Source organism: Lepisma saccharinum, chromosome 25, assembly GCF_977018435.1.
Source record: "Lepisma saccharinum chromosome 25, izLepSacc3.1, whole genome shotgun sequence".
Lineage (NCBI taxonomy): Eukaryota > Metazoa > Arthropoda > Insecta > Zygentoma > Lepismatidae > Lepisma > Lepisma saccharinum.
Window position 1 is genome coordinate 16,529,412 of NC_139253.1, and position 25,492 is coordinate 16,554,903.

General features: G+C 35.8%; 2 protein-coding genes across 11 annotated transcripts in view; one reads left to right on the top strand and one right to left on the bottom strand.

Moving 5' to 3' along the window:
• Nucleotides 1–5,364, top strand: part of LOC145978541 (uncharacterized) — a 250,254-nt gene extending 244,890 nt beyond the window's left edge. For all 7 annotated transcript variants that reach the window (XM_083111205.1, XM_083111206.1, XM_083111200.1 and 4 more), the window contains 5 exons: nucleotides 281–503; nucleotides 1,500–1,592; nucleotides 1,979–2,064; nucleotides 3,408–3,568; nucleotides 4,395–5,364. In XM_083111205.1, the coding sequence (XP_082967331.1) occupies nucleotides 281–503; nucleotides 1,500–1,592; nucleotides 1,979–2,064; nucleotides 3,408–3,568; nucleotides 4,395–4,468 (637 nt within the window). In that variant the 3' untranslated portion in view covers nucleotides 4,469–5,364. The remainder of the gene's footprint in view (nucleotides 1–280; nucleotides 504–1,499; nucleotides 1,593–1,978; nucleotides 2,065–3,407; nucleotides 3,569–4,394) is intronic.
• Nucleotides 5,113–25,492, bottom strand: part of LOC145978543 (putative methyltransferase DDB_G0268948) — a 33,793-nt gene continuing 13,413 nt past the window's right edge. For 3 of the 4 annotated variants that reach the window (XM_083111216.1, XM_083111217.1, XM_083111218.1), the window contains exons 5-7: nucleotides 17,010–17,107; nucleotides 8,653–8,793; nucleotides 6,530–7,462 (exon numbers count right to left, since the gene is read on the bottom strand). In XM_083111216.1, coding sequence (XP_082967342.1) covers nucleotides 7,369–7,462; nucleotides 8,653–8,793; nucleotides 17,010–17,107 — 333 coding nt within the window. In that variant the 3' untranslated portion in view covers nucleotides 6,530–7,368. Of the gene's footprint in view, nucleotides 5,240–6,529; nucleotides 7,463–8,652; nucleotides 8,794–17,009; nucleotides 17,108–25,492 lie in introns of those variants that run through there. The other variant, XR_014440723.1, reaches the window with a different exon arrangement.

A 25,492-nucleotide genomic window follows, 5' to 3' on the forward strand; every position in this document is an offset into this window, starting at 1 on the left:
CTGCTCAGTTTCTGAAAACATGGTCTATTCTATTGAAATCAGGTACTAACTGGGGAGTGGGTATTCATGGGAACAGGTTAAAAAAAAACATGTTTTACTACTCCAAAAGGTTGAGAAATTAGTAGTTACTGAGTTTTATTCAAACAACCCATTTTGTAAGGACTTGAGGGACTTTGTTTAGATTCACACCAGAAAGTTTATTTTATATATATATATATATATATCTATCTTCATCTAGGGATTAGAAAACTTAGTGTGTAAAATTGCATTTCCATTTCAGCCCTCCAAATCCACTTCTCCGCTCTGCATCCTTCCATGGCACAGGAGGAATGACGCCACGTTCCAGCCAAGGTTCGTGCACGTCCGAGGACGAAGTGACGCTCTCTGCAGAGGATGATTCTCCCTCCACCCCACCAATGAGGAAGAAGCTGCATGGCATTCACAACCACCACCAGAGGCTAATACATACTCCACCAGATGGTTCAGCTTCTCCCTCTAGAAAGGTATGAAGACCATTTTGTCGAGTATACAAACATATGTTACTTGAATTAGCAATGTTTCAATTTGCACACACACGTGCTTACACCCAGTGTCAAATCAAGTAATTGATATTTGCTGCAGTGTTATGTGACTTGACAAAAAATTGTCGTGTGTGTATGTATGTGTTGAAAATATGCCAATTGTAGAAATGGACTTCTTTTTTAGATGACAACAATTAATTAACTCTCTAGTCTTCTTACCCAAAGGTTTATCACTCTGCAGAAACACAAGTCTTTTAGACAACATGTTTTCTCCCCTCCCCCAAATTTCATTTCATTTTTCTTGAAAGAAAATAGTTTCCCATAATGTCTTCTCTACTGGTAATAACTGTATACATGTCAAACTATACTGAACAAAGCAGGAAATTATCCATACGTCATTATTCGTTTCAAGAGACATTAAAGCCTGCTGAAATAGTCCAAGCGTCTAAAGGTTAATTAATTAATTAATTCAGGATATGAATGAATCAATTAGGTTCATCATGCAGTGTTAGCCGTAGAATATTGGCTAGTGGCATCAGTAATTTTCATATTGTAATGTTATTGGGATAGGTTAAAATTTCATTTCCATACATCCCTGTAAAAAATAAAATATTTTGTACAGAACAGGGTATAGATTTTAACAATTGGATCAGCCTTTTGGATTACCATTAGTTACACATGCATAAGGTTAAAAATTTAGGGCTAAATTGGAACTAATATGTACAGTTACGGACACTTCTGGGTTGTAACATAGCATTGAAAGTCAATGGGATAATTACAATCCAGAAGTGTCCATGACTATACGATATAAATAAATATTTTTTATACTACATCAATATTAGTTAACCAATACTTCAATAGGAAATATTTTAAAAAAATGCACAGATTAGAAGCAATCAGAATGGTCATTCTCATTTGCTTTCTGTATTAGAGATTTAGAAGTGATCATTGTAGTAAAATTTAATATATGTCTTGCAGTCTTCCTTGGATGATATGATGCCTGATGGTAACAAAGCTTTCCTCAGAAATTCCACTCCAAATTCATCTCTGAGGGCCAGGGCAAAGCTTGAGGTAAATATTTAATGAGCTTGCTTTGAAATATCATTGTTTATGCTTATTTATGAAATAAGCTGCCTTTGTGTGAGTTGCACTAGATAGAGAGACAATTCATGCAATAGTAAAGAAGTGATAGTGCATGTAACACTAGAATTTTATTGAGCAAAAACCCTGTAAATTATTTTTATGGACAACTTTTGTTTCTAAGTATACAGGTATTGATTCTTGCATAAAATTTTATTAACAAAACATTTTTCGATAGTGTTCACCAAATAGGTAGACAGTCATACAGAAGAAAAATAACTTATTTTTGATTTATGGATGTTTTCTTTACTTATTGCTGACTGATGAAAGTGCACTCTTAATATGATTTATTAAGTGTTGTTATTTCTCTTTACCAGGCACTGGATAATTTGGTCATTGCAGCAATTTACGGAATCTCAAACAAAATCAAAGGAAACTCTTTCAACTTGTTAAGGAAATTAAGGTAATTGTAAAGTTTATTGTACATGTGATGATTTATTTCCATAAGTTTCATGGTTTATTTGTGAATTGTTGCTTGAAGCAGGGTCTGTTACCATTTTTAAGCATACTGTACTTTTTATGTATAGATAGTTTAAAATAATACATGTGCCCCTGAATGTGTCTGCACTATAAAATCGAACCAAGGGCACTTGATGCCATTGTTTCAGCATCCACATGGTGTATTTTATTTATGTATTCCTTATTTCTCATATTCCATAAAAGTTTATAAAAACAGATGTAAATATGATTGCTCCTACTTGGTATTTCTTGTCATTAAAAGTTGAAGTTGACTGGTACTGATAATACATAGGACATGCATATATAATCATGCACTTACAGCTCTACCTGCATTAGAGATACCCTAGCAAATTAATGTGGACAGTCACTTTTTTCTTCCTTCCTCTTTGCTCATGCCTGTATACTGTGTTGCCACATTCGTTGCACTAGAATGTGGCAAGGAACAGAATATTGTCCCGTGTCTTGCATGCAAGTGGGATCCACAGTGGTCTCGTCAGTAGGGCATCTGACTGTCACAAGGGAGATCCGGGTTCAATTCCTGGGGTGGGTGATCTTTGTCCCTCTGACCAGCCTCAAATCAGGGGGGTAAAGGCAGCTAGGGCATGGTGCTGATCACATCACCTCCAAAATATCGAGAGATTGAGAATGTTATGGGACCCTACCCCCACATCCCCTAAATGTGACTTCATGGCACAGTGCTATATGCACGAGGAAACTTCACAGTCTTGCATGCAAGTGTATCGAACATGATCCTTTTAACAGCACTGCAAATTTGGCAATGCAGAGGTAGGGTAACAATGCAGGTAGCCGATTGCATTATTCGCTTTCCTGTCGTAGAGTTGAAAACTTGATGACAGTGTCAGATGGTTTCCTTGGGATTTTGGCAATACCTCTGGCCCATTTGTATAATTTGTCAGTTGTGCAGGGCAGCTGCTTCAGATTTTTTTTATAATTTGTTACTGTTGTATTTTAACAACATTATGCAACCATCCATTGTTTTTCACTTAAATTGTTATGTTTTGCACGTTATGTACACAAATTTAATTTTTCCATGCATTTAATTATTTGTAGCTGCATTAATTCTAGTGTATTTGTAAATATTGTACTCCACTTCTCAAAACATGGATTTGATCCTTACATTTCTGATCATCAAATAAAACACTGTAGAAAGGAGATTTTTTTTTGTATGAAAGTGGTTGCATAGTTTATAAACTTTGGGGATGAGTGTGTAAGCACCACAAATTATATGAGCCTTTTATAAAAAAATTACTCCTATATTTCACCCAGGTATTTGTACGAAGAGGATTGTGAGAAGGCTGAACTACTCAGTGAAGTCATAGGTCTCTTGGAAGATGCGGATTCAGCTGTTTCTTCCCCAAGCAAAAGTCCTTCCAAAGAATTGTCAGGAACGTTGAAAAATTTAAAGAAGATAGAAAATGTCTTCCTAGGTAAGAAACTTTTATGCTTTTTCACATGTTTTTAAAATGTGTACATTCGGGAACAGATACGCACTGGGCTTCATTCCATCAGACACCACAGATCAATTGAGGTATTTAGTACCACAATGTTGTATTATGAGCTCTCAGTGGTTTTGATTATTTTGGATAGGGAGATAAGACTTGAGAGATTCTTTGAATGACAGTATCAGTCAAATTATTTGAAGTGGGGTACAAGTCTCCTGGGGGAAATCAACTTTTCTCCTGAGATTTTGGCCAGTGCATGGGACCATTGGCCGGCCACCCAACATTGTGAGATTGGGGAGTACAAATAAGTAGCATAACCAGGTCATAAAAAACCTACAACAACCGAGGGTTCATTGTGCTGATCACACATCAACCATTAAATGGTGAGGCATGTGAGAGTGAGGCCGGCAGTCTGTAGGTAAGCCCTGGCCCTCATGGGCTGTTTGCGCCACAGGTTAATTACAAGGGTACAATTCAGGTCAAGGAACGTAGGGGAAACTACCGCTCTCAATAATGGAGGCTACAATGTATCCCTGTACCTCCCTTGTTCCTGCACCACTACCAGAATATCTCATATATTTGAGCATAAAAATATGCTTCTACCCAAATTGTATATTGTGCATAATTTCCAGGACATTTGGGTACATTAGTTGTCATGGTTCATCCTCCCTTTCACAATTAACATAAATAAAATTTTGATGTTTATAAACAAAACTCAATACAATAATATTAATTGCCACCATTAGTCTTGATGTAAACCATGTTCTCTGAAATGTACACTGCATCTTATTTCCGCTTACCACTGTTACAGCACTGGAACAAGTACTGTTTGGAGATGAAGATTTGGATGTTAGTGATGCAGAGCTGGATAAGCAAGGTGATTGATCAGCATCATAATTCACAACTTAGGAAGTCTATTCATCAATAAAGCTCAGTTACTACACCGATGAAATAACTGCTACATAGGAAAATTGTAAGCAGTGCATTAGAGTGTAAAATTTATGAGAATACATCAAGGTTGTTTATCTTCAGAAATGAATCTAAGTATATATTTTCTAAAGAATAAAAAGTATTGTGAATAATTGCATTTTTAACAAGAAATTGTGTGATAAAATCACAAGTAAGTTGCTTGAAACTTGTGCTAATATTTTGTTATATTCAATACACTTTATTTTCAGATAGAAATTGTTGACGACTAAACAGTTAATACTGGACGTGATACAGTATAAGTATAGAAAATACTTATTTATAGTTAATGTCAATAAGACAAAAATTATTTATAAATTCCCTATGTCTGCAGAATGAATATAAAACGTGTGAAAGAGAAGAGTGCATGAGATACTTAAAGAATACATCACATTAGAAGATAAAATTGATGTATATAGTCCTGCTTCCCCAATATGTTGTGTAACTAATTTTATATATTCATGTATACATATATAATTAGAATAATGAAATAAAGAAAATTACAAATTTTCATGTTAACAATATGTAACACAATTGCACATGTTATGGTATTACAATGGATTGCAGTGAAATTAAGTTTTAAATGTTATTTTTGCTGTTTAATGAACTTTCTCAAGTTCTCCAAAGAAAGAAATGTTTTTTTTAACAGGCAGTGCTTGCTTACGTTGTTACAAAGGAGGCTCTAGATCTCTAGAATGAAAAGAGTAAATGGTTTATACATTGGAAAAACATTTGTTTTATATGTAAGTTAAAGTTATTTTAAATTTGAACATGTAATAAGTTGTATGATAAAAAAAATATACTGTGCTAATCCATTTCTTATTGTATTTGTTTTACTACCTACAATGATTGTTCAGAAAGAGATTTACGCAAGTTATGTATTGTAATAAAGGTTCTCATGTAAAATATCAAAAATCATATCGTTAAACAATAAATGTATACCAGGTGTTTCATAAATAATTGAGGGGTTACAATAAGTTATTGCAAGTAAACTATTGAACTTTCGTTAATGAAACCAGTCAAGAACAAACGAGGAACTCAGTTTTTTTAAACACCTACAAATGTTCAATGTATGCACCACACGTAATATGGTACGCATCAACACGATAGGAACACAAACAGTTTGTGTGCATGTTTTGTTAAGCCGAGAGTTCATATCCCTGCCGCTAGGTGACACTCACATCATCCACATCCCTCAGTGTTCTGTGCAATGTTTTGGTCCCCAAGATCATGGGATCTTACACCGTGCAACTTCTTTTTGTGAGGTTTCATCAAAGACAGTGTATTTGTCTCACCAATGCTGCATGATATCGCAGCAATAGACACTATCGACAGGCCCATGTTGATGCGAGTTAGGGAAGAAGTACACTATCGTATTGATGCTTGCCATGTCACCCGTGGTGCATACATTGAACATTTGTAGGTGTTAAACAGTTCCTTGTTCATTCTGGACTAGTTTCATTAATGTAATTTCAATACTTTACTTGCAATAAATATTTGTAACCCCTCAAGTATCTACGAAACACCCGCTATTATATTCTCATTCCATATTGTAGTAAAGTACATACAAACAATGCTTCATGTAATACATACCCCATGGAAGGAGAGTAGAATGTAAAGAGAACATGCATAAATGCCATGGTTTTCAATATTACTTTGTTTTTAAGTCCACTATGAATGGATAGGCTGACCTGGACGACCTAAACAATTTTAAAAGGGAATCAACTGGGTATGGAAACTGGGACCCCTTGATTACAAGGCATTACCATTCCACCATCCGATATCCTCACTCACTTCATAGTAAGCTCCACTCTCCTAAACTCAATGTCCTGTGGTTGTGTGGGATTCAAATCCTAACCTTCATGTCAAGGAGATTGTTAAACTAGAGCATGGAATTTAGGCACCAAAAATATCTAAGAGGAGGCATAAAATAAAAGAGGCATCAAATATAAACTTGTAATTTTCATTTTCTTTTGTCACTTTCACAGTTATCAATTTGCATTAACATTACAATAAATGACCAAATATTATTCAGTTTTTCACCAGAAATGCTGTTGACGTTCCTGCTATGTTGTATAGTGAAATAAGTTACTCGTATTTCTACCTCGCAGGAAGTTAGTTGGTAGGCAATACTTGAAGCAATAACAAACAGCCCACCCAGAAAATTTTTACATTTGTCACTAGAAGGCAGATTTATATGCAATAAAAAGTGCAAATTATGCACCTATAACTTCGAATTTCCAGAATCTCTTGTCTGTTGCCTTCTGCAATGTACTGAAAACCCCCAAGTTGCAAAATAATAATACAGGAGTACCAAAAAAAACAACTAAATAGAATTTTTTTTAGGCAATATTACATAAACCAGGCATTTGTACAAACTATAAAAATCTGTTAAGCTCCAAACATGAAACAAATTTAAAACATTGAAGTATATGTTTTACTACATAGGAATAAATAGGCAAAAATCCACCCCCTTCTTATAATCATTAGAGATGTCAAAAACAAGGGAAGACTTCAAGATGTAACAGACATGCAACATATCGTAGAGGTTAAATCCACAAACAATATAAAAAGCAATAGGCATTAAAAAAATTTAATAGTGAATCTAGCAATAGAATTACAAACAATTAAATGTATTAATTTAATCCACACCAATCTACATTCTACGGAATTGAAAGTATCAATGCATCCTTGGGTATTACAAATCACCTACATGCAATGTTTAATAAATCGCCGGAATAAATCAGTACTTACAAAAAGTGATGGCAGAAAACAACCTAGAAACTGATCACTGACTTCTTACTCATCATTTGCAAATATCATTGCTTTCTTCCCAGAAGTAAGAAAAACTCGTACTGCATTGAAATTTCAGTTTCGCTAGGAGAATTTTTAGTACCTATCACATTCATTAGGCTGTCAAATAAAATAAGAAACCATTAATATTGCTTTAAAAAATGTTTATAAATAACATTTTGATAACTTTCACTTAAAAATTTTGAATTAAAATTGTTGTCCAGGTTAATTTTATAAATATATAAATTAAAATTTCCACACAATGAAATAGAAGTCTGAAGAGGTGAATATGGAGTGGAACTCAACATTCCCCTATATTACAAATTTAAGATTAGTTTCTTACTTTTTTGCCCAGGTCCCCTAAAAACATAAAAATCTAGGTTCTACTGTATTTCTCCAGACATGCTTTGGCCCAACCCTGTAGCCGAGTGGTTAGTACATCGCACTGCGACGCCGAGGGTCCCAGGTTCGAATCCCGGTCGGGCTTGGTTGTTTGTGATTGTCCATTCATCATTTCATCACTCATCCTCATCTTCGCAAATTAGTCAAGAGGCACAAAACGCGAAGTAAAATAATCTAAATCAATCAATCAATCAATCCAGACATGCTTTGCATCTTTAAAGGTATTTCAATACAAAAGAATTAATAATATGCAAGTAATTAACAATTCTCACCACTGGATGGGAAAACAAAGAGAAATTTATATATTTCAAGATTATATAAAGAAAAATCAACATTAATTTAATAACCGATTTACTAGAAATGCGACATTAATTGGTACCTTATCAATATCATTAGATATGGTCATATCAATACATCTGTAAAATTGCAAATAATTTTTACCAATCTGATATATTGCTATAAATCACCTGTAAATATTGGATTCATAGAATATCATTGTCAGAAAATGTTACATCAGTCCATCCCTATTATTCACCAGTATTTGTGGCAAACTATTCATAGTCAAAAGTCTAATTCTCCTGGAAATTATACAAAATTCGAGGTTGCTTTTTATTTTGCACCAGTTTTGTGTGGAAAACTGGATTTTGTGACTACATAACATATATTTTAATATCATGATACAATTCTTGAATATTTTAAAGCACAACTCTTGGTAAATTGATGCATCTAATTGGGAGTGGAAAACTTAACACACTAATATTAATCAATATTTTGAACAAATTTTAAGCATTGTTATTGGTGGGGCTCTGTAAGAGTATCAACGCTGGGATGGGGATTGGTTCACAGTGGTATTGGCTCAACCCTAGATAATTTAGTTAACAAATACGTTAAAATATTATTTTACTTACTCTTTTTCAATGCTTTCTGCCAAATTATTAGCCTTTTCTTCTCCATGTAGTTTTCTGTACTTTTCGAAAGCTGACCAACTTTTTATGTTTCCAACCATCTCGGCCACAGTAGCTGGTACTTCTACATAAATTGAATCCACACTGAAAGGGTATATTTGCACAAATAATTTCAATCCTCCGTAAACAATCATGTATAAGTAATCCATGTTTAAAAGACACAACATTACATGAATATTTGGATTAAGCACCAACAATTGAATATTTAGAACTTTCTTGTTAGTTTGAAATATCATTCCATCTTTTGAGCACATGGTTGAATATTTAGTATCCAGAAACGTTTATATTTTAAAAGTGTGTTTTTAAGTCCTCATTTTGTCAGATGTAGGGTTACCAAATCGCTATAAGCGAAAAGTAGGACATAATGTCCCAAAATGTAGTACTTTAAGTCAAAATGAACGGCACAAAACATTCACAAGAAATAATACATTTCCCGAACATGTTAGAAAGTAATTTGAAATTTACTCTTTTCAACTTTTAAAATTAAAAATATGATTTCTTAATGAATTCTTAAATGCAAAATTTCCAAATTTGTAATCAATACTACCCAATACACTTCTTACTACTTCTTTTAACTGATACTTCTCAGAGGAGCCAATTTTTATGAAAAATTCACGTTTAGTCAGAATAAATTTATGAGTGACTGAACTGACTTCAGTCAAACTATTTGAAGTTATACTGAACCCCAGTACCAAATTTTTACAGACTTTTTAAAAACATATATTTCTCTGATGACTTCATTGTCCTGATGTGTACTCCACGGTGGCTACTCACCAAGAATTCCGAGAATTGCGTGAATTCTGCTTGAATTTTTCTCCGAAGACATGAAATATTGCAACTTCTGTTTATCCAAATCCTATTGAATTTATACATATTGATAAATGCCCCGAGGCAAGATTTTCACAGTTGAGTTTTTATTTTTATTGAGGAAAGAAAATAATGTTGTGTGAAAAATAAGACATAATTCTCTCGATCTATTTATTTTGTTACTGTCCTTTGTAGAGCAATCTGATAGACGGAAGATTATTTCAAGATAAGATTTTTTGAAGATGATTAGGTAGATTTGAGTTTGATATTCTTACACAATTAATATTTTTCCCCAGGTTAAAATTGCCCCCCAACCTTGAATGGAAATCAATTCTAAGGAGGGCAAGGGGGGCAAATAATATTGATGGACAAGGGCACCTGCAGAGGGCACTGAGGGGCAATTATCCCCCTTGATTTCAAATTTTATGCAAATAAAAATGCATTTCATAAAATTTTCTCGTAATGCAATAGAATCAGCAGCTAAAGAAAGTATAGGATACCATAAACCAAGAAAAAGTAAGCCATGGTTTGATAATGAATGTCATAATCTAATAGAAATAAGAAATCAGGCTAGACTTAGGTGGTTAAATAACCCTGATGATACAAATCTAAGCAATTATAATAGAATAAAGCGAGAAGTTAACTGCACGTTTAGAAGTAAAAAAAGAGATTACTTGAAAAGCAAAATTAACGAAATTGAAACAAACAGCAAAAATAAAAATATCAGAGATTTATATAAAGGTGTAAATGAGTTTAGAAAGGGGTGGCAACCTAAAGTAAACTGACCCAAGCGATATTCTAAATAGATGGAAGAACTACTTTAATGACCTTTTAAATGTCCATGTAGGAGATAAATCAGAAGTAAATGAAGTCCACACAGCAGAACCTTTAGTTCCAGAACCTAACTTGACTGAAGTTAAAGATGCTATTAAAGGGCTAAAGAATAACAAAGCACCTGGCATTGATTTAATACCAGCTGAGTTAATTAAATATGGTGGACATTCGTTAATATGTCAAATTCATAAATTAATTTGTTTAATATGGAATAAAGAAGAAATCCCTCAACAGTGGAAAGAATCCATAATTGTTCCTGTGTTTAAAAAAGGTGATAAAATGAACTGCAGTAATTACCGTGGAATTTCTCTACTCTCAACAACATACAAAATATTGTCTAACATTCTTTTAACAAGACTAATCCCATATGCTAATGAAATTATAGGTGATTATCAATGTGGATTTAAACGTAACAAATTTTTCACATCAGACAGACACTTGAAAAAAAGTGGGAATATAATCAAAATGTCCATCAGCTATTCATTGATTTCAAAAACGCACATGATTCGGTCAAAAGAGATAAATTATATAATATATTAGTAGAGTTTGGAATACCTAAGAAGCTTGTTACTATGATAAAAATATGCACCAGTGAAACAGAAAGTAAAATTCGTGTGGGTAATAATATGTCTGACAAATTTACAATTCATGATGGGTTAAAACAAGGAGATGCATTATCTCCATTGCTCTTTAATTTTGCCTTAGAATATGCTGTTAGGAAGGTAAAATAAACTAAAGAAGGACTAAAATTAAATGATGTGACTCAGTTGTTAGCATATGCAGATGATGTAGACTTACTGGGGGATGATGTGAATACAATTAAGAATAATGCAAAAATATTTTTCAAAACTGCTAAAGAGATAGGTTTGGAAGTTAACAAAGAGAAAACTAAATATATGCTTACAGGCCGAAACCAAATGTTAGGTAATAATCAAAATCTAATTATTGATAACAACTCGTTTGAACCAGTTTCCAAATTCAAATACTTAGGAGTAATATTAACAAATGAAAATTATATTAAAGAGGAAATAAAAAGTAGGCTTAATTCAGGAAATGCATGTTACTTCTCTCTTCATAAACTTTTGTCTTCTCGTTTAATATCTAAGAAACTAAAAGTTAAAATATACAAAACAGTAATTTTGCCTGTAGTATTATATGGGTGTGAAACTTGGTCCCTTACATTGAAAGAGGAACATAAATTACGAGTATTTGAAAATAAGATCCTTAGAAAAATATTTGGACCTAAAAGGGATGAGGAGACAGGTGAGTGGAGAAGGTTACATAATTTAGAACTACATAATTTGTACTCATGTCCAGATATTATTAGAATAATTAAATCAAGAAGACTTAGGTGGGCAGGCCATGTGGCACGAATGGAAGAGGAAAGAGGAGTTTACAGGATTCTTGTTGGGAAACCAGATGGTAAGAGACCTGTAGGAAGGCCAAGACGAAGATGGAGGGACAATGTTGAGATGGACCTAAGGGAAATCGGTAGGGCTGGAAAAGAGTATATAGATCTTGCTCAAGATAGGGACAGATGGAAGGCCTGTGTTGCTGCAGCCATGAACCGTCGGGTTTAAGAAGGCTAGAGAGTTAGTTAGTTAGTTTTAGTTTAAAATTTTCTCGCTCGCTTTGCTTGCAATGCCTTCTTTTCTTAGTCTTGTCAAGTTCAGACCGGCAGGAGTCGGCACTGGCCGCCGAACAATTTAAATGATAAAAGTTGTAAAAGAGAGAATGCCATGGCATCTTGTGGAATTTATTTGCACCCTATTAAATCAATATTGTTTTCAGTTTGCAAAAAAAAAATGGATTGAACATTTTCTTGTTCTCTTCACTCGCAATATGATTGTTGGTGTGTTGGCTGGTTGGAGTCAGAGATGGATGATCGCTACCTGGAAGCAGTCGTTGAAACGGATGTTGTGGTGGTTCATGCGGACAGCGACAGTGAAGTCCAGGCGGTGGTTATTGATGCGGAGGTTGAGGGCCGTTGATGTTTCCACCAGGTAAAAATCACCACAGATGTTGCAAGTGAGGATGTAGATCAGGTTTGAGGCATGGCAGGTCCCTTTGGGATGCAGGGTAAATTTGCCAGTAGCCCTGTGCACCTGGAGGGTGTGAGAGGTAATGAGGATGGGGCAGGTTTTGCACCTAGGGCGGTTGCATTTGTGGGCAGGGGGGGTGTTCTTTGATGGGGACCTGGCAACTCTGCAGGTCAGAGTGGGGGATGGGGGTAAAAGATGGATGATGACAACACGGAAACAGTTATTAAAGGTGGTGTTATGGCTAGTGGTGTGGATGGCAACTGTGAAATCGGAGTTTTGGGTGGAGGAATGGTGATTATTGATCCTTAGATTCAAGGGGGTGGAGGTTTCGCCTACGTAGAAGTTGCCGCAGATTTGGCAGATGAGGGTGTAAATTAGGTTGGATGAGTGGCAGGTGCCCTTAGGGAGAAGGGTGAACTCACCTGCCGCTGTGGGGATCAGGAGGGTGGGGGTGGTGATGAGTATGGGGCAGGTCTTGCATCTGGGTTTGTTGCACCTGTCAGCTGGGGGAGTGGTGTGGAAGGGGTGGGAGTGTTTCCGACCAAGATGATTTGGAGGTTGGGGGGGGGCGACGGAAGACGACCCTAGGTTTATCCCGAAAGATGTCCCTGGTATCAGGATCGCTGTGCAGGATGGGGAGGAGGGAGTGGAGGGTATGTCTGATTTTCGAAATGTGGGGGTGGTATTGGGTGTTCAGAGTTGGAGGGTTGGTTTTGGGTTGCGAACAGAGGTGTTGGCTGGTTGGGGTAGGAGATGGATGATTGCTACCCGGAAGCAGTCGTTGAAACTGATGTTGTGGTGGATGGTGTGGACGGCGACAGTGAAGTCCAGGTTATGGCCGGAGGAGCGGTGATTATTGATGTGGAGGTTGAGGGCCATTGATGTTTCCCCCAGGTAAAAATCACCACAGATGTTGCAGGTGAGAATGTAGATAAGGTTTGAGGCATGGCAGGTCCCTTTGGGATGGAGGGTACATTTGCCAGTGGCTGTGTGCACCTGGAGGGTGTGAGAGGTAATGAGGCAGTTTGCACCTAGGGCGGTTGCATTTGTGGGGGGTGGGGGGGTGTTGGGTGTGTGGTGAAGGAGTGTTGTGGGCCAGGATATTTTGGAGGTTGGGGGGGGGGCGTTTGAAAACCACTCTGGGCTTGTCGGGAAATATGTTTTTGGTTTCAGGATCACTGTGGAGAATGGGGAGAAGAGAGTGTAGTGTGTGCCTGATTTTGTTGAGGTGGGGATGATATTGGGTGATGAGTGCAGGTGGGTTGGTGGCAGCAGGTTTCTTGGTGGTAGTGGTGTGTGAGGCAGCTCGTGATATTTGTTTCGTGACCAGGACGGAGGGATATCCACGGTTGACCAGGGCTTGGTGTAGGCGGAGGTTATAATTCTGGTGGGAGGTGGGTGAAATGGTTCCAGAAGTTTCATCTAGGCTAGTTTTTAGTTCAACATCCTTGTAGAACTAACCCCCCTGCTATACAATCAAGATATTTAATAAGAATCAGTATAAACCTCAAGGTGAGATCATCAGAATGTGGCCCCAAAACTTTTATCGTTAATAGCTTCTGTTTTTGTTCTATTAGAAACTTTTATTTTCTTTTTTTAGCAACGACTGCATCAAAATAAATTTCACTATTGAGTTTGTGAGTGCAGTCCATAGACTTGTAACTTGCATGATACATATTTCTTTGTTTAACTTAAATATGTATTTCCTAATTAATATGTGTGATGCTCAAAATGTATGATATTTTTCAAATTCATTCCTGATGCCAGACATAAGGCTAAAATGAAGGACATGTTCAGTAAAAACCGGACGTCTGATAACCCTAGGGCTACTTGGGACTGGACCTGTATTTTAAATTGGGGACTGAACTCACAGACCACACACCTCTAATTACAGACTGAAGAAATGCACTTTTGTTTGTAGCAGCACATCTTTGCTCGTGCATAGCCCCAGGGGGTGAGGGGGTGGTAATATGGCAGAGATGAGCATTCTGATTTGAGTGTGCAGAATGAAGCATTGTGGCTGTCAACATGTGAAACTCATTTTCATATTACTTACATTACTTTAAATTTGTTATCTTTGCATTCACTGCTCACCACAGTTCTCTCAGAGATTCAGAGCATGTATACCCGATAAATAAAAAAGTATTGTACTCGAATCTGTACCAGGGGTCCTGGGCATGGATGTTCTTTGTGAGTGTCCCTTCATCATAGTAAGTCTAATGTTCGGAGAAAGTAATATGTTCATTTTAAAGTAACAAACAAGTAATGTGTGGTGAATCATGTCTTGAAAAGTGGATGCTGTAAGTGGCCAAGCCAGCAAAGATTTTGGACATGCGTTTTTCTTTGCAAGCACACTTCATGAAATTTACCTAATTTCTCATTGTCGTGATTATCTAAAATGGTAGCAAAAGGATGGAAAAATAAGAAAATTCAAATACAAATGTGTGTAGAAGTGGTATGCCTAGTAACTGTTGAGAAGCTCGTTTCACGTTATATTCACGCACAGAAGGGGAAGAAAAGTGAAAAGCCTGAAAATGATCAAACGTAACGTAACAAACCGAACCTATTCAAAACACACACATTGTAACACCGAGAGCATGCTGATCTGCTTAATGCAGAGGTTCCCAAACTTTTTCATTTCACGGCACCCTTAGTGTTTCAAGATTTTTCCGTGGTGCCCAAGTCAGAATGTAGGCCTATCTAACACTTGCACTGCTCAGTTAGTGTGGTTATGTTGTTTGCCTTAAGTTAAAAAATAAACTCATATTTCAAATTTAAAAAACAAAAACATTTTATGTGTAAAAAGTACTAAAGAAGCACATATTTGGATTGATGTGATGGTCCGACTCTAAAATCATATGTAGACAAACAGGTAAGTGTCATTTCAGTTAAAATATTGGAACATGTTGCGGTCCCCCTGTAAGCCTGCCACGGCACCCCAGGGCACAGCAGCGCACACTCTGGGAACCACTGGCTTAATGGTAATGCTAAGAGTACCAAAGCTGATGCACCTAACATGTCCATGTAAGCATACAAGATACAGAAATACAAGATACGCATACACATTGGAATTTGTATCCATGTATATTTTCACTAACACTTCTAACCTGTGCTCATAATAATATATTTTTATGAATTTATCTGTTTGATGAACGTAACTGTGCCAGGCAGTTAGTGTAATTTTAGTAATATTATTATCAAGTTAATAATATTGAAATAACTCTGTTTCATGGAGCATACTTCACAATATTGTTATGAAAATCTGGTTAGGTTTCAACATGACAGTCAAGATACAAAAGTGTAAAAAAAAGTAAAACATACACATGTACATAAGTTAGTTGTTAGTATTATGAACATTGGGGTATCTGGGTTAGACATTCCTTTTTACCGAATTTTCAGATGAGTCATTACGTTACTGCTTTCAGAAACTTTTATTTAAAATGCAAGATTCACTTCTCAAACCTTATTGGAATAACACTGAAATTTGTAATAATATCACTGTACATTTTGTAGCAATAAAATATGGAAGTTTCAATTTATGAATAATTAATAAAATTAATATCTTGTCCAAATATTGATGTATAAATTTTGGCTTCATGTTTAACGTAAGTACAAAATATTATTTGTACATATATAGAATATCAATTGATTAACGATATTTCAAAATTTCTTCTTGCAAGATTCGGCGATTATCATATAAATAATTTACTTTTACTTTGTATTTTTATGAACGTAAGTTTATTAAAAAAACCACTTTGAAATAGCTACAAAGAACTAAATGTAGCTAAGATATAATACGTTGTTCATCTACTTCAGAAATGCTGTAGGTAACTAGTCTTCATTATACAGTGAATAATAAAACTTCTCTCTCGATTCACGTGCAAACTTATGTCTTTACAGCAATTGTTCATGTACGTATTACACGCATATAACTGCATGAACATTTGCTTGTACAATTAGAATCACACAGTACAATTGGCCGTGTTTCTTCGGTTAAGGAATGGGTGAAATATGCTTATCATTATTTTTGCTTTTATGAAGAAATTATTTGTACTCACTTGAGGGGAAGAATATGTAAAGCTATTTCCTTCTTGGTAAACTTGAAAATAGTGTTAGAAATTGAAATATGAGGCATGCTCGCCACCATAATACCACCCCACAGCTTCAAAACTTTTGGCTTCAAGTTGACCATGTATAAAGGCCCACAGCTTCGAAATTTTTGGCTTCAAGTTGATCCATGTTAAAAGGCTCACGTCTCTGGTCTGGTACCTTGAGGTCTGTGTTTGAACCACTGAGTAATATGCCACCACTAGGAATCAAAGCAGTGATCCCTTGATTACAAAGCAACTACACGATTGGGGAAGCAGTTCCTATTTAGTTTACCATCTTTTTTTCTGTTTTATCTCTTTCTCTCTCTAAGTACCAACATTTTAGTGCCTAGACCTCCTTACATTCCATAAGAACGATTCAACAAAATTTAACTGCAAACTTGTTTAAAATGAAAAAAACAATTGTGCTGCAACTAAACACACACACACACACACACACACACAAATAATTTAGCCCAATCTACTTTTAAAACTTCTGTATACACCAAAACTTCATTGCAATACTGACCGCTCATTATCTTCAAAAGGCATTGTTATTGCTGCATATCCATCATCTACTAATTCCTTCCCTGGTGACCAACACTCACTAAATGTTTCTGCAAAAAGCTGAAAAAATCATTAGAAGTTAATTATATGGAACAAAAACATAAATTAAACTGGAAATAAAAAACATTGCTCGAAGCTCCTACAATAGTTCAATATTAAGGACAGTGGCGTAGCGCAGTGCCCTGGGGCCCCTGCAACTAAAATATTGGGAGGCCCCTTACTAAAAAAAACTATCGAAAATACTACAACGTGTATATATAACCCTTACACATCCCCCCCCCCCACCTGCATTGCAGGGGCAGCCGCTACCCCACTGATTAAGGATTAAAAACATACAAGTACAGATAGTTGGGAGAAGAACAATAGACTGGCAACACGAACGAATCTAGATGTCAAGTGGTGTGAATTATCAACAAAAATAAAATGTTTGCGCAAATGTTGTAGTGTATTCAAAATCCACATACGTCAAACTTCAATCAGCTTTTCTGAGAAGATAGTGGAGATGAACATACGGCAATATAGTGTTCAGCCAGTGATATGTCCTGCAGCCCGTGACAATCCCTCTGAGATGTCAATTTGAAAATCACATTTTTTCTGACTATTCATGTTTCTGAATCACATCACCAGTCAGTGGCAGTGCATTGTGGGACAGATATTACTTCCAGTGCCTCTGCCTCCCGTGCACACTTTCTATTTTCTTCACAGCGAGCATAATAGTGCATGGAGCTGTAAGTTCTATTCAGTGGGTTTCAAGATTGATTTGAGTGATTTAGTTTATTTCACTTCGCTTTTCTGCCACTTTTGGCTAATTGTGAAGATGGGAATGATATGATGAAATTGATGAATGGATACTCACAAATACCCATGCCAAGGCTGGGATTCGAACCCGGGACTCCTGGCATCGTAGCATGGTGTAGTGAGTTTCAAGAAGAATTACAAACGTAGTCTTCTACAAAGAATATAAAATGACTGTATATATTTTGAAAGTCATGGTTGCAGGAAGATTTTCAACTGTGGTTGCAAAGATATAAAAATATTGACAAAAAAAAAATCAGTAGCATATCAACCATGTAATGCAGCATGCACAAAGAATGGAGTACAAGAGTAAGAAAGTATCTTCTTTATTTACAACATATATTAATAGCTTTTCGTCTCACACTGTGGCCATGTGGTCTAAGCCACAAGCTGTGGGCTCCGACGGAACGTATGCAGGTTCAAGTTTCCCGGGGTAAGCGTAAAAACTTTTCTCCTGAGATTTCGGCCAATGTATGGGACCGGTAGCCATCCACCATCGTGAGGAAATTGGGGAGCTACGAACGAGTATCGTAACCTGGTCAAAGAAACCTACAATAAGTGGGGGTTTGTCATGCTGACCACACACCAACCCGTAACTGGCTGATTTCTCACCTCTCACTGGGAGTGAGGCCAGTAGTCGGTAGGTAGGGAGGCCTGGCCCTCACGGTCTGTTGCACAACAGGTTATTATTATTAATATCTTTTCATCACAAAGAAGTTCTGAAGATGAAAAGGTGAGTTGAAATTCAAGACATATGAAAAGGTGAGTTGAAATTCAACACACAGTGTCAGCTATTTTTTTAAAATACGAAATAGACAAAATGTAGGTCAACAATGGCAAAATTTGGACTCGAAATTCACTGAGGTGAGCACTAAATGTACTATGTTTTAGCAAATTTTGTTCCTTATTTTTAACTTGAGATTAAGATTTTGTCCCTTATTTTTGTCTTGATAATACTACACTCTGTAAAGAAAAAATAGTAATCACTGTATTCTTATTACGAATGTTGAAATGTTTTGGATTCACTTCTATTTATCTTTCATGCACAACTTGAAATCATTTGATTGAAGCATTTGTCTGGTATTGTGTAGTGGAGTGTTATTCTTGTGTTTGTCTAGTGATTGGAATTTCCGCTATATGGCTTTGTAATCAATTAACGCAGTCTTATTGGTGAGAGTTTGAAATGCACTTTTTACTAGTGGAGCTCGTGATGTGTTCTAATTTGCAAACTGTGTTCATTAGTGACAGTTTGGTTACGTTATTATAATGTGGAAATTTTCTGGGAGTTAATAGTGCAATTAGAACAGATTTTCTAGAAAAACATCGGTAGAAAGTGTGATTTCTTCACGTAAGCCAGGAATGTTCCTTGCTTTACCTAGAGATGGTCATTCTTAGAGATAAGCACTAAATTGGATGACAACTTCATGTGCATAAATCTACAAAGTTAGTCGTTGCCTGAAAAGCAAGAACAACATGGAAAATCATCTTTGAGAAGTCACTGTGGCAAAAAAAAAAAAAAAAAAAAAAAAAAAGAGAAGAAGAAGACATCTCAAGTGGATTTTAAGATAAAGGACAGAAGAATGAGTTTACACCAAATTGCTATTAGACTTCAAAATGAGTTACGAGTTATTCTTAGCCATAGTAGTGTAATGTCCTGACTTAAGGAACAAGGTGTTTCTTAAAAATTTGCATGAAAAAGTTCCAGACTAATTGGTTTGGTTTGGTTTGAGTTGGTGTTTTAAGTCCACTTTATGCACAGTAAGGCTAATCGGGACTGGACCTACAGTTTAAAGTGGGATCCGAACCACTTGTGCCTCCACCGGGTATCGAACCCGGGACCCTTTGATTACAAGGCAATGACGCTACCACTGCGCCATGGGGGAGGCCCCCCAGACTAATTGAAGCACATAATAGAACTAGGCATGAATTTGTCAGAAGTCACGATTTATGGAATGGTACAGACTCAGAACATGTGATATTTTAAGACTAAAAACGATTTAAATTGCTGGGGAATGAGAGGTCAATGAAATAGTGGATGTGGAAACGAGAACTTAAAAATTCTTGCATTTCAGAGACTGAAAAGTGTTGTGGCAGTGTTATGATATGGGTGTGTTTTTCTACTAAAGGCATTGGCAGGATGGATATCTGTAGTTAACACTGATGGATGTCTGCAAATCATGAACCATACAGTTCTACAAACTGTACAAGATAACTCTACCGGGCAGAATTTGCATTACTTTATTTTTTTAGATGATAATGTGACCTGTCACCATGCACAGCTGTGAATAATGGTTTTGAGTTATGAATATCCCAAGTCATTGGTAGGTAGCCATCCAACTCTCCAGACATGAACCCCACAGAGAGCTTGTGGGTTATTATGTGCTAAAGACTAGGTAACCAGAGCTACAAACCAAAACAGGAACTCATGGAAGCATTTGTATAAGCTTAGCTTCATGAAATTGATGCCGCATATTGTCAAAATCTCATTTGTAGCATGCTTTCATTAATTGATTGATTGATTTGGTGTTATAAGTCCACTTTATGCACAGTAAGGTTAATCGAGACTGGACCTACAGTTTAAAGTGGGATCCGAACTACTATGTGCCTCCCCTTGATTACAAAGCGATGACGCTACCACTGCGCCATCGGGGAGGCTCACATTCGTAGCATGCATTGAAGGTTGGACACACCTAGGAAGACCAGAGATGGTCACACGTATTAGTCTGTGTATTTACATAATTACAAATTGGCATATGCTGATAGATGTAGAACCTTTCATCAGTCTATATACTTGCAAAATTGTTTTTTTATGCATGTATGTTCCACAAGCATTATTTACTTAAATTTTGTTATTAGTTTTGCAAAGTGCTCCATATGCTTCACCATGGCTTAAATAATAAATAAATATTGCAGAGATATAGATTTTATTTGACAGTTAGGAAATTAAATCGTCAAATTGAATGTAATCAATAAAAGAACTGAAAATGCAAGAGCGAAATGCCAAAAACTAAAAATAATGAAGTGATGCTATTTTTTCTTTACAAAGTATATACATTTTTTTTATCATGTTATAAATTCCCAATACATTTAAATTATACGTGGGTTGGAAATTTAATAGTGGCAATTATTTATTTACAAATGATACAAAAGAGATACCTCTATGAAACTTTTACAGCCCTTCGATGTAGTCACCAGCATTGTGCACAACCTTTGCCAGCGATGTGGAAATCATAGTATACCTGTTGTAGCGCCTGTTCTGTTGATGGTTTGAATGAAGCAGTCTATTGCCTGAAGAACCTCTGGAACAGTTCAAAAGCGAATGCCCTTCATCTTAGGGAACAAATCAAAGTCACAGGGGCTTAAGGGGGTTCTAAAGCCATGCTAAAGCATAGACCCAAATTTCTAAGGGTAACCGTACAACTAATATAGATTCGGTAAGGAAGAAATTTTCCGATATAAAAGATTGTTTTATTCACTAGAACATGTGAACCTTATAATTTTGTTACGATTGAAGGGATTTAAGTAAATAACAGAAAATATAAGGTCTCCGTCATGTTCAAACTGCTGCGTACAGATGGCGCTGAAGTGGTAGTTTTGTTAATACCGGTGTATTTTCTTTCTTTTATGACTAGTATGGAGGATTTCGTGGTGAAACAAAGATCACATGTTCTTCCCGCAAGCATCTGAAATACTAAGTGAAAAAATGAAAACATTTCGTACCTTCAGAGAGTAGTGCTTATCATTAAAACTTTTGAAGTGGCGTTTCGTCGCAATATACTCCGTGGAGCAGATTTTAGCCAACACTGTTGCCGAGATTTCACCTGTGATTTCACTCCGTGCTTTCTAACAATATGATCAATGAAAATCAAACCAAGCTACCAGAGGATATTGAATTCCGTACAGATACGAGAACAAGAGAACAAATATTCCACTGAGGATGTTAAAAAGCTGAACAAGCTCGAAGGTAAGTCTTAATATTTAACTGCTTGTTGCTTAATATTATCCATCAAAGGCAAAATGTATAATTTATTTACATGTTGAAGAAATATCTTCTGATGTAATATCGGTGAGAATATCGCTTGACACTGCATGACTTTTTTAACTTCCAAACGAAGTTGATAATTCTTTGTAAATGTAAAATCAGAATAGAATGTTATATTTTACGTTAGGCATAATCCTAATAACTACCATTTTGAGATCATTACTATAGCATAAAATATACGTAGCTTAATATAGATTATATCTGATATCATTAAATCAATATTGCATAAAATGCTCTATTTTCATTCCTGTAAGTTAATTTCCAAACCTACAAAACTCGTGCTATTCACATGTACAACATCGGAATGTTTATTACAAATCAGTAGTTTGTATAAATGTTTTTACTTTGCCCTTGTACATGGTTGAAACGAGTACTTGCCGACCTATTTTCTACAGGAGTTTTTTTCTCTTTTTATTTTTGAAGCAGCTCGCAAATATTCATATATTAAGTAGATCATATGCAGTAGCGTACGCAGGATTTCATCAAGGGGGGTGTTATTTCTAAAACTTTTTTTCCAAATTCACATTACCATTGTTTTATTATACTTTAATTAAATAATAATAATCACAATTAATTAATAATACTTATAATTAATTAATTAGCTGAATTAATACTAATAATACTACTAATACCACTACTACTACTATTAAGTAGTAGAGATCTACATAAATATAGTATTTATGAAAACAATAGAACTAAATTACTTTCTAGTCATTCGATTTTTAGCAAATCCTGGGAGCATTTTTTTTTTGTTTCTTTGTTACGAAATAATTGTCTGGTCAACGAGCTGAGACATTTCAAGGGTGAAAAAGATCCATAAATACAAGAAAATATATTAAAATAAATTGAAATAATCAAAGTATGGAACTCATCCAAGGGTCTGCGGTGATCTGGTCTGTAGAGCGTCTGACAAGTGATATCACGCGGGAGATCCGGATTCGATTCCCAAAATTGGTTGGAATTTTTCCGACTTTTTCCCCACATAACTGTCCCCGATAATTCACATCTGGATTATCTCGCTGTTCTTACCAACAAAACATTTTACAATAGTTAATCTTATTGTCGTTTGAATAATTGTCTAGTCAACAAGGTGAGACAGTTTAAAGAGAGACATTCAAACGTGCTGTGGTAAACAATATAATGGGAAGGCAATTGGATTGGATTGATTTGGTGTTTTAAGTCCACTTTATGCACAGTAAGATTAATCGGGACTGGACCTACAGTTTAAAGTGGGATCCGAACCACTTGTGCCTCCACCAGGTATCGAACCCGGGACCTCTTGAATACAAGGCGACGACGCTACCACTGCGCCATCGGGGAGGCCCTAATGGGAAGGCGAATTCGTGACTGTATTCTTGTCCGCCTAGCCTAGCCTCTTACCAATAACTTTATTTAGTTAATTCTCATTGTTCACACACAAAAAAATACATGTTCGTTGAACACTGGCGTACGTAGAGGGATGGCCGATGGTGTTCCAGCCCCTACCAAAATTTTGAGAAAATCAGAATTTTCAAATAAAAATCCGTTAAGAACTTTAAAAAATCAAAATGTGTAAATGCGAAACCTCTTTTAAAGTGAATCCCGATGATCATTTTTGTCTTTGAATACAATTTTAATAGACTGAAAAGCTCCAAAAATACGAAATATTTTATTATGCATCCTGCCCTCCAAAACGAAGCCATGTGCTATCCACATTTACTATTCCAGCCCTTCCCGAAAAAAAAATCCTGCGTACGCCAGTGTATTGAACATTGTTGCAACTGAGATACAAAACAACTTTTTTCACTTTTAAATCAGTTACCCTAACCTAACCTCAGAAACTCGTGTTTATTTTCAAGGCATCACTCTGGAAGACGTGTGTGTTTGGAATGCTGTGCTTTTCTCCATGTTGCATGGAAATAATAATTCAAATTACTATTATTAGTAGTAGTAGTAATAGAAGTAGTAATAGTAATATTATTGCCCCAGATCTTTGACTGTGAAAAATTGGCCATTTAATTTTATTTTCCACAGCATTTTTCATAATATTTCACAAGCTCAAGGGGGGGGGGGGGTTAAACCCCATAACCCCCCCCCTTGCGTACGCCACTGGTCATATGTATTAAGTAGGTCAGGCTAAGTTAGGTTTGATTCGAATAGATGTAATGTGAGATCCCTGAATGTTTGCAAGTTTCAGACACAATTCTGTTATCTTCCTTTACAGAAACACGTCAGAAAACCGGTTTTGTAAACTGTATGAAGCTCTACTGTTTTCTTGTCCTTTTATAATTTAGGACGGCTCATAATGAGAGTGCATTTCATCCAATAACTGTATATATTTAAAGTGTAAAAGTACACCCTAACAGTTATGAGACTAAAATCTTACTGTCTATCGAACACAAGTCTGTATGTTTACTGACAATTTCAAAATGAGTACCGGTATAGATAAATGTTCCCATACTTGCAAGTACAAGGGCAATAATTTAATTGTGGATGACACAGAGCTTCATAGAAATCATAGTTTGTCCTGATTATGCTACGTATATTTGGTTCAATATCAGTAGCTGTTTGTACTAAATAGTTTACTTCGAATACCAGTGAGTTTCAAGCTTGACTAGTTTTTCTCTCAGACCTATGACTGATTGATTTTGCATGGATGCCTATTATTAACATTCCATGCAGATAAAAGTTTTTTTTTAAGCTTTTTTGCTTCTTGGCTGGTCTACTATAATAATTCAAATAAAAATATAGTAGGAACTGAATTTCCATTTCATAATGTATTTTTGTTATTTTACCTCCAATTCTGCTCCTTGGAACAATGATGATGAATAATGATTTGATAAAATGGATGATTGGAACAAAGATAATGATTAAATACATACATGAAACCAGGATTCGAACCTGGAGGAACCTAACTCCATATAGCGTTGCAATCATCACTCTACTATGAAAATATTTCTAACAATTATTTTGCCAATTTCTGTTTTAGGCTCATCATATTTAACATTCATTATAAAGTTAGATCATTGAAGTGAGCTCAAATTGTGAACCAAACTGCCCTTTAATAACAGGACGATATCGTTAAGCATTATAGTGCCAATTGGATCCATTATTTTCAAATCCATTTACTCAACATCTGTAAGTTCCATTATTAACTCAACTTGTCTAAGGTTGTAACAATGTAATATCAATATTTTTTAAACATGTTTTGTAAGTTCATAGTCTCATATACAATGTTAAAACTATTTTTATTTGTTCCTTTTGCAGATGAGCATTTGAGAAACTAATCGAAGTGTCTTCTACCAATAGTAAAGAGCACTATTGAAATTTGTACAAAAGGACAATAGGTTTGACCGACAATGGCAGTTGCGTACCATGGCAGTTGGTGTATAAGCTTCTACGGAATATACTGTAAATCAACAAAGTGGACTGTTTGAACTTTACATGGAAGAGTACATACATTTTTGCTTGCTAGCGTAGACACTTGATTGAATGGTGATGACTTACTAGAAATCAAGAGTCCAAAATATGCTCAAGAAATTATGTTTCAAGCCTTAATAATATCTGATAGCAAGTGGTCATCAATTGTAAATTGTATATTAGGGGAAACAGGAGAAAAAAAAACAGTG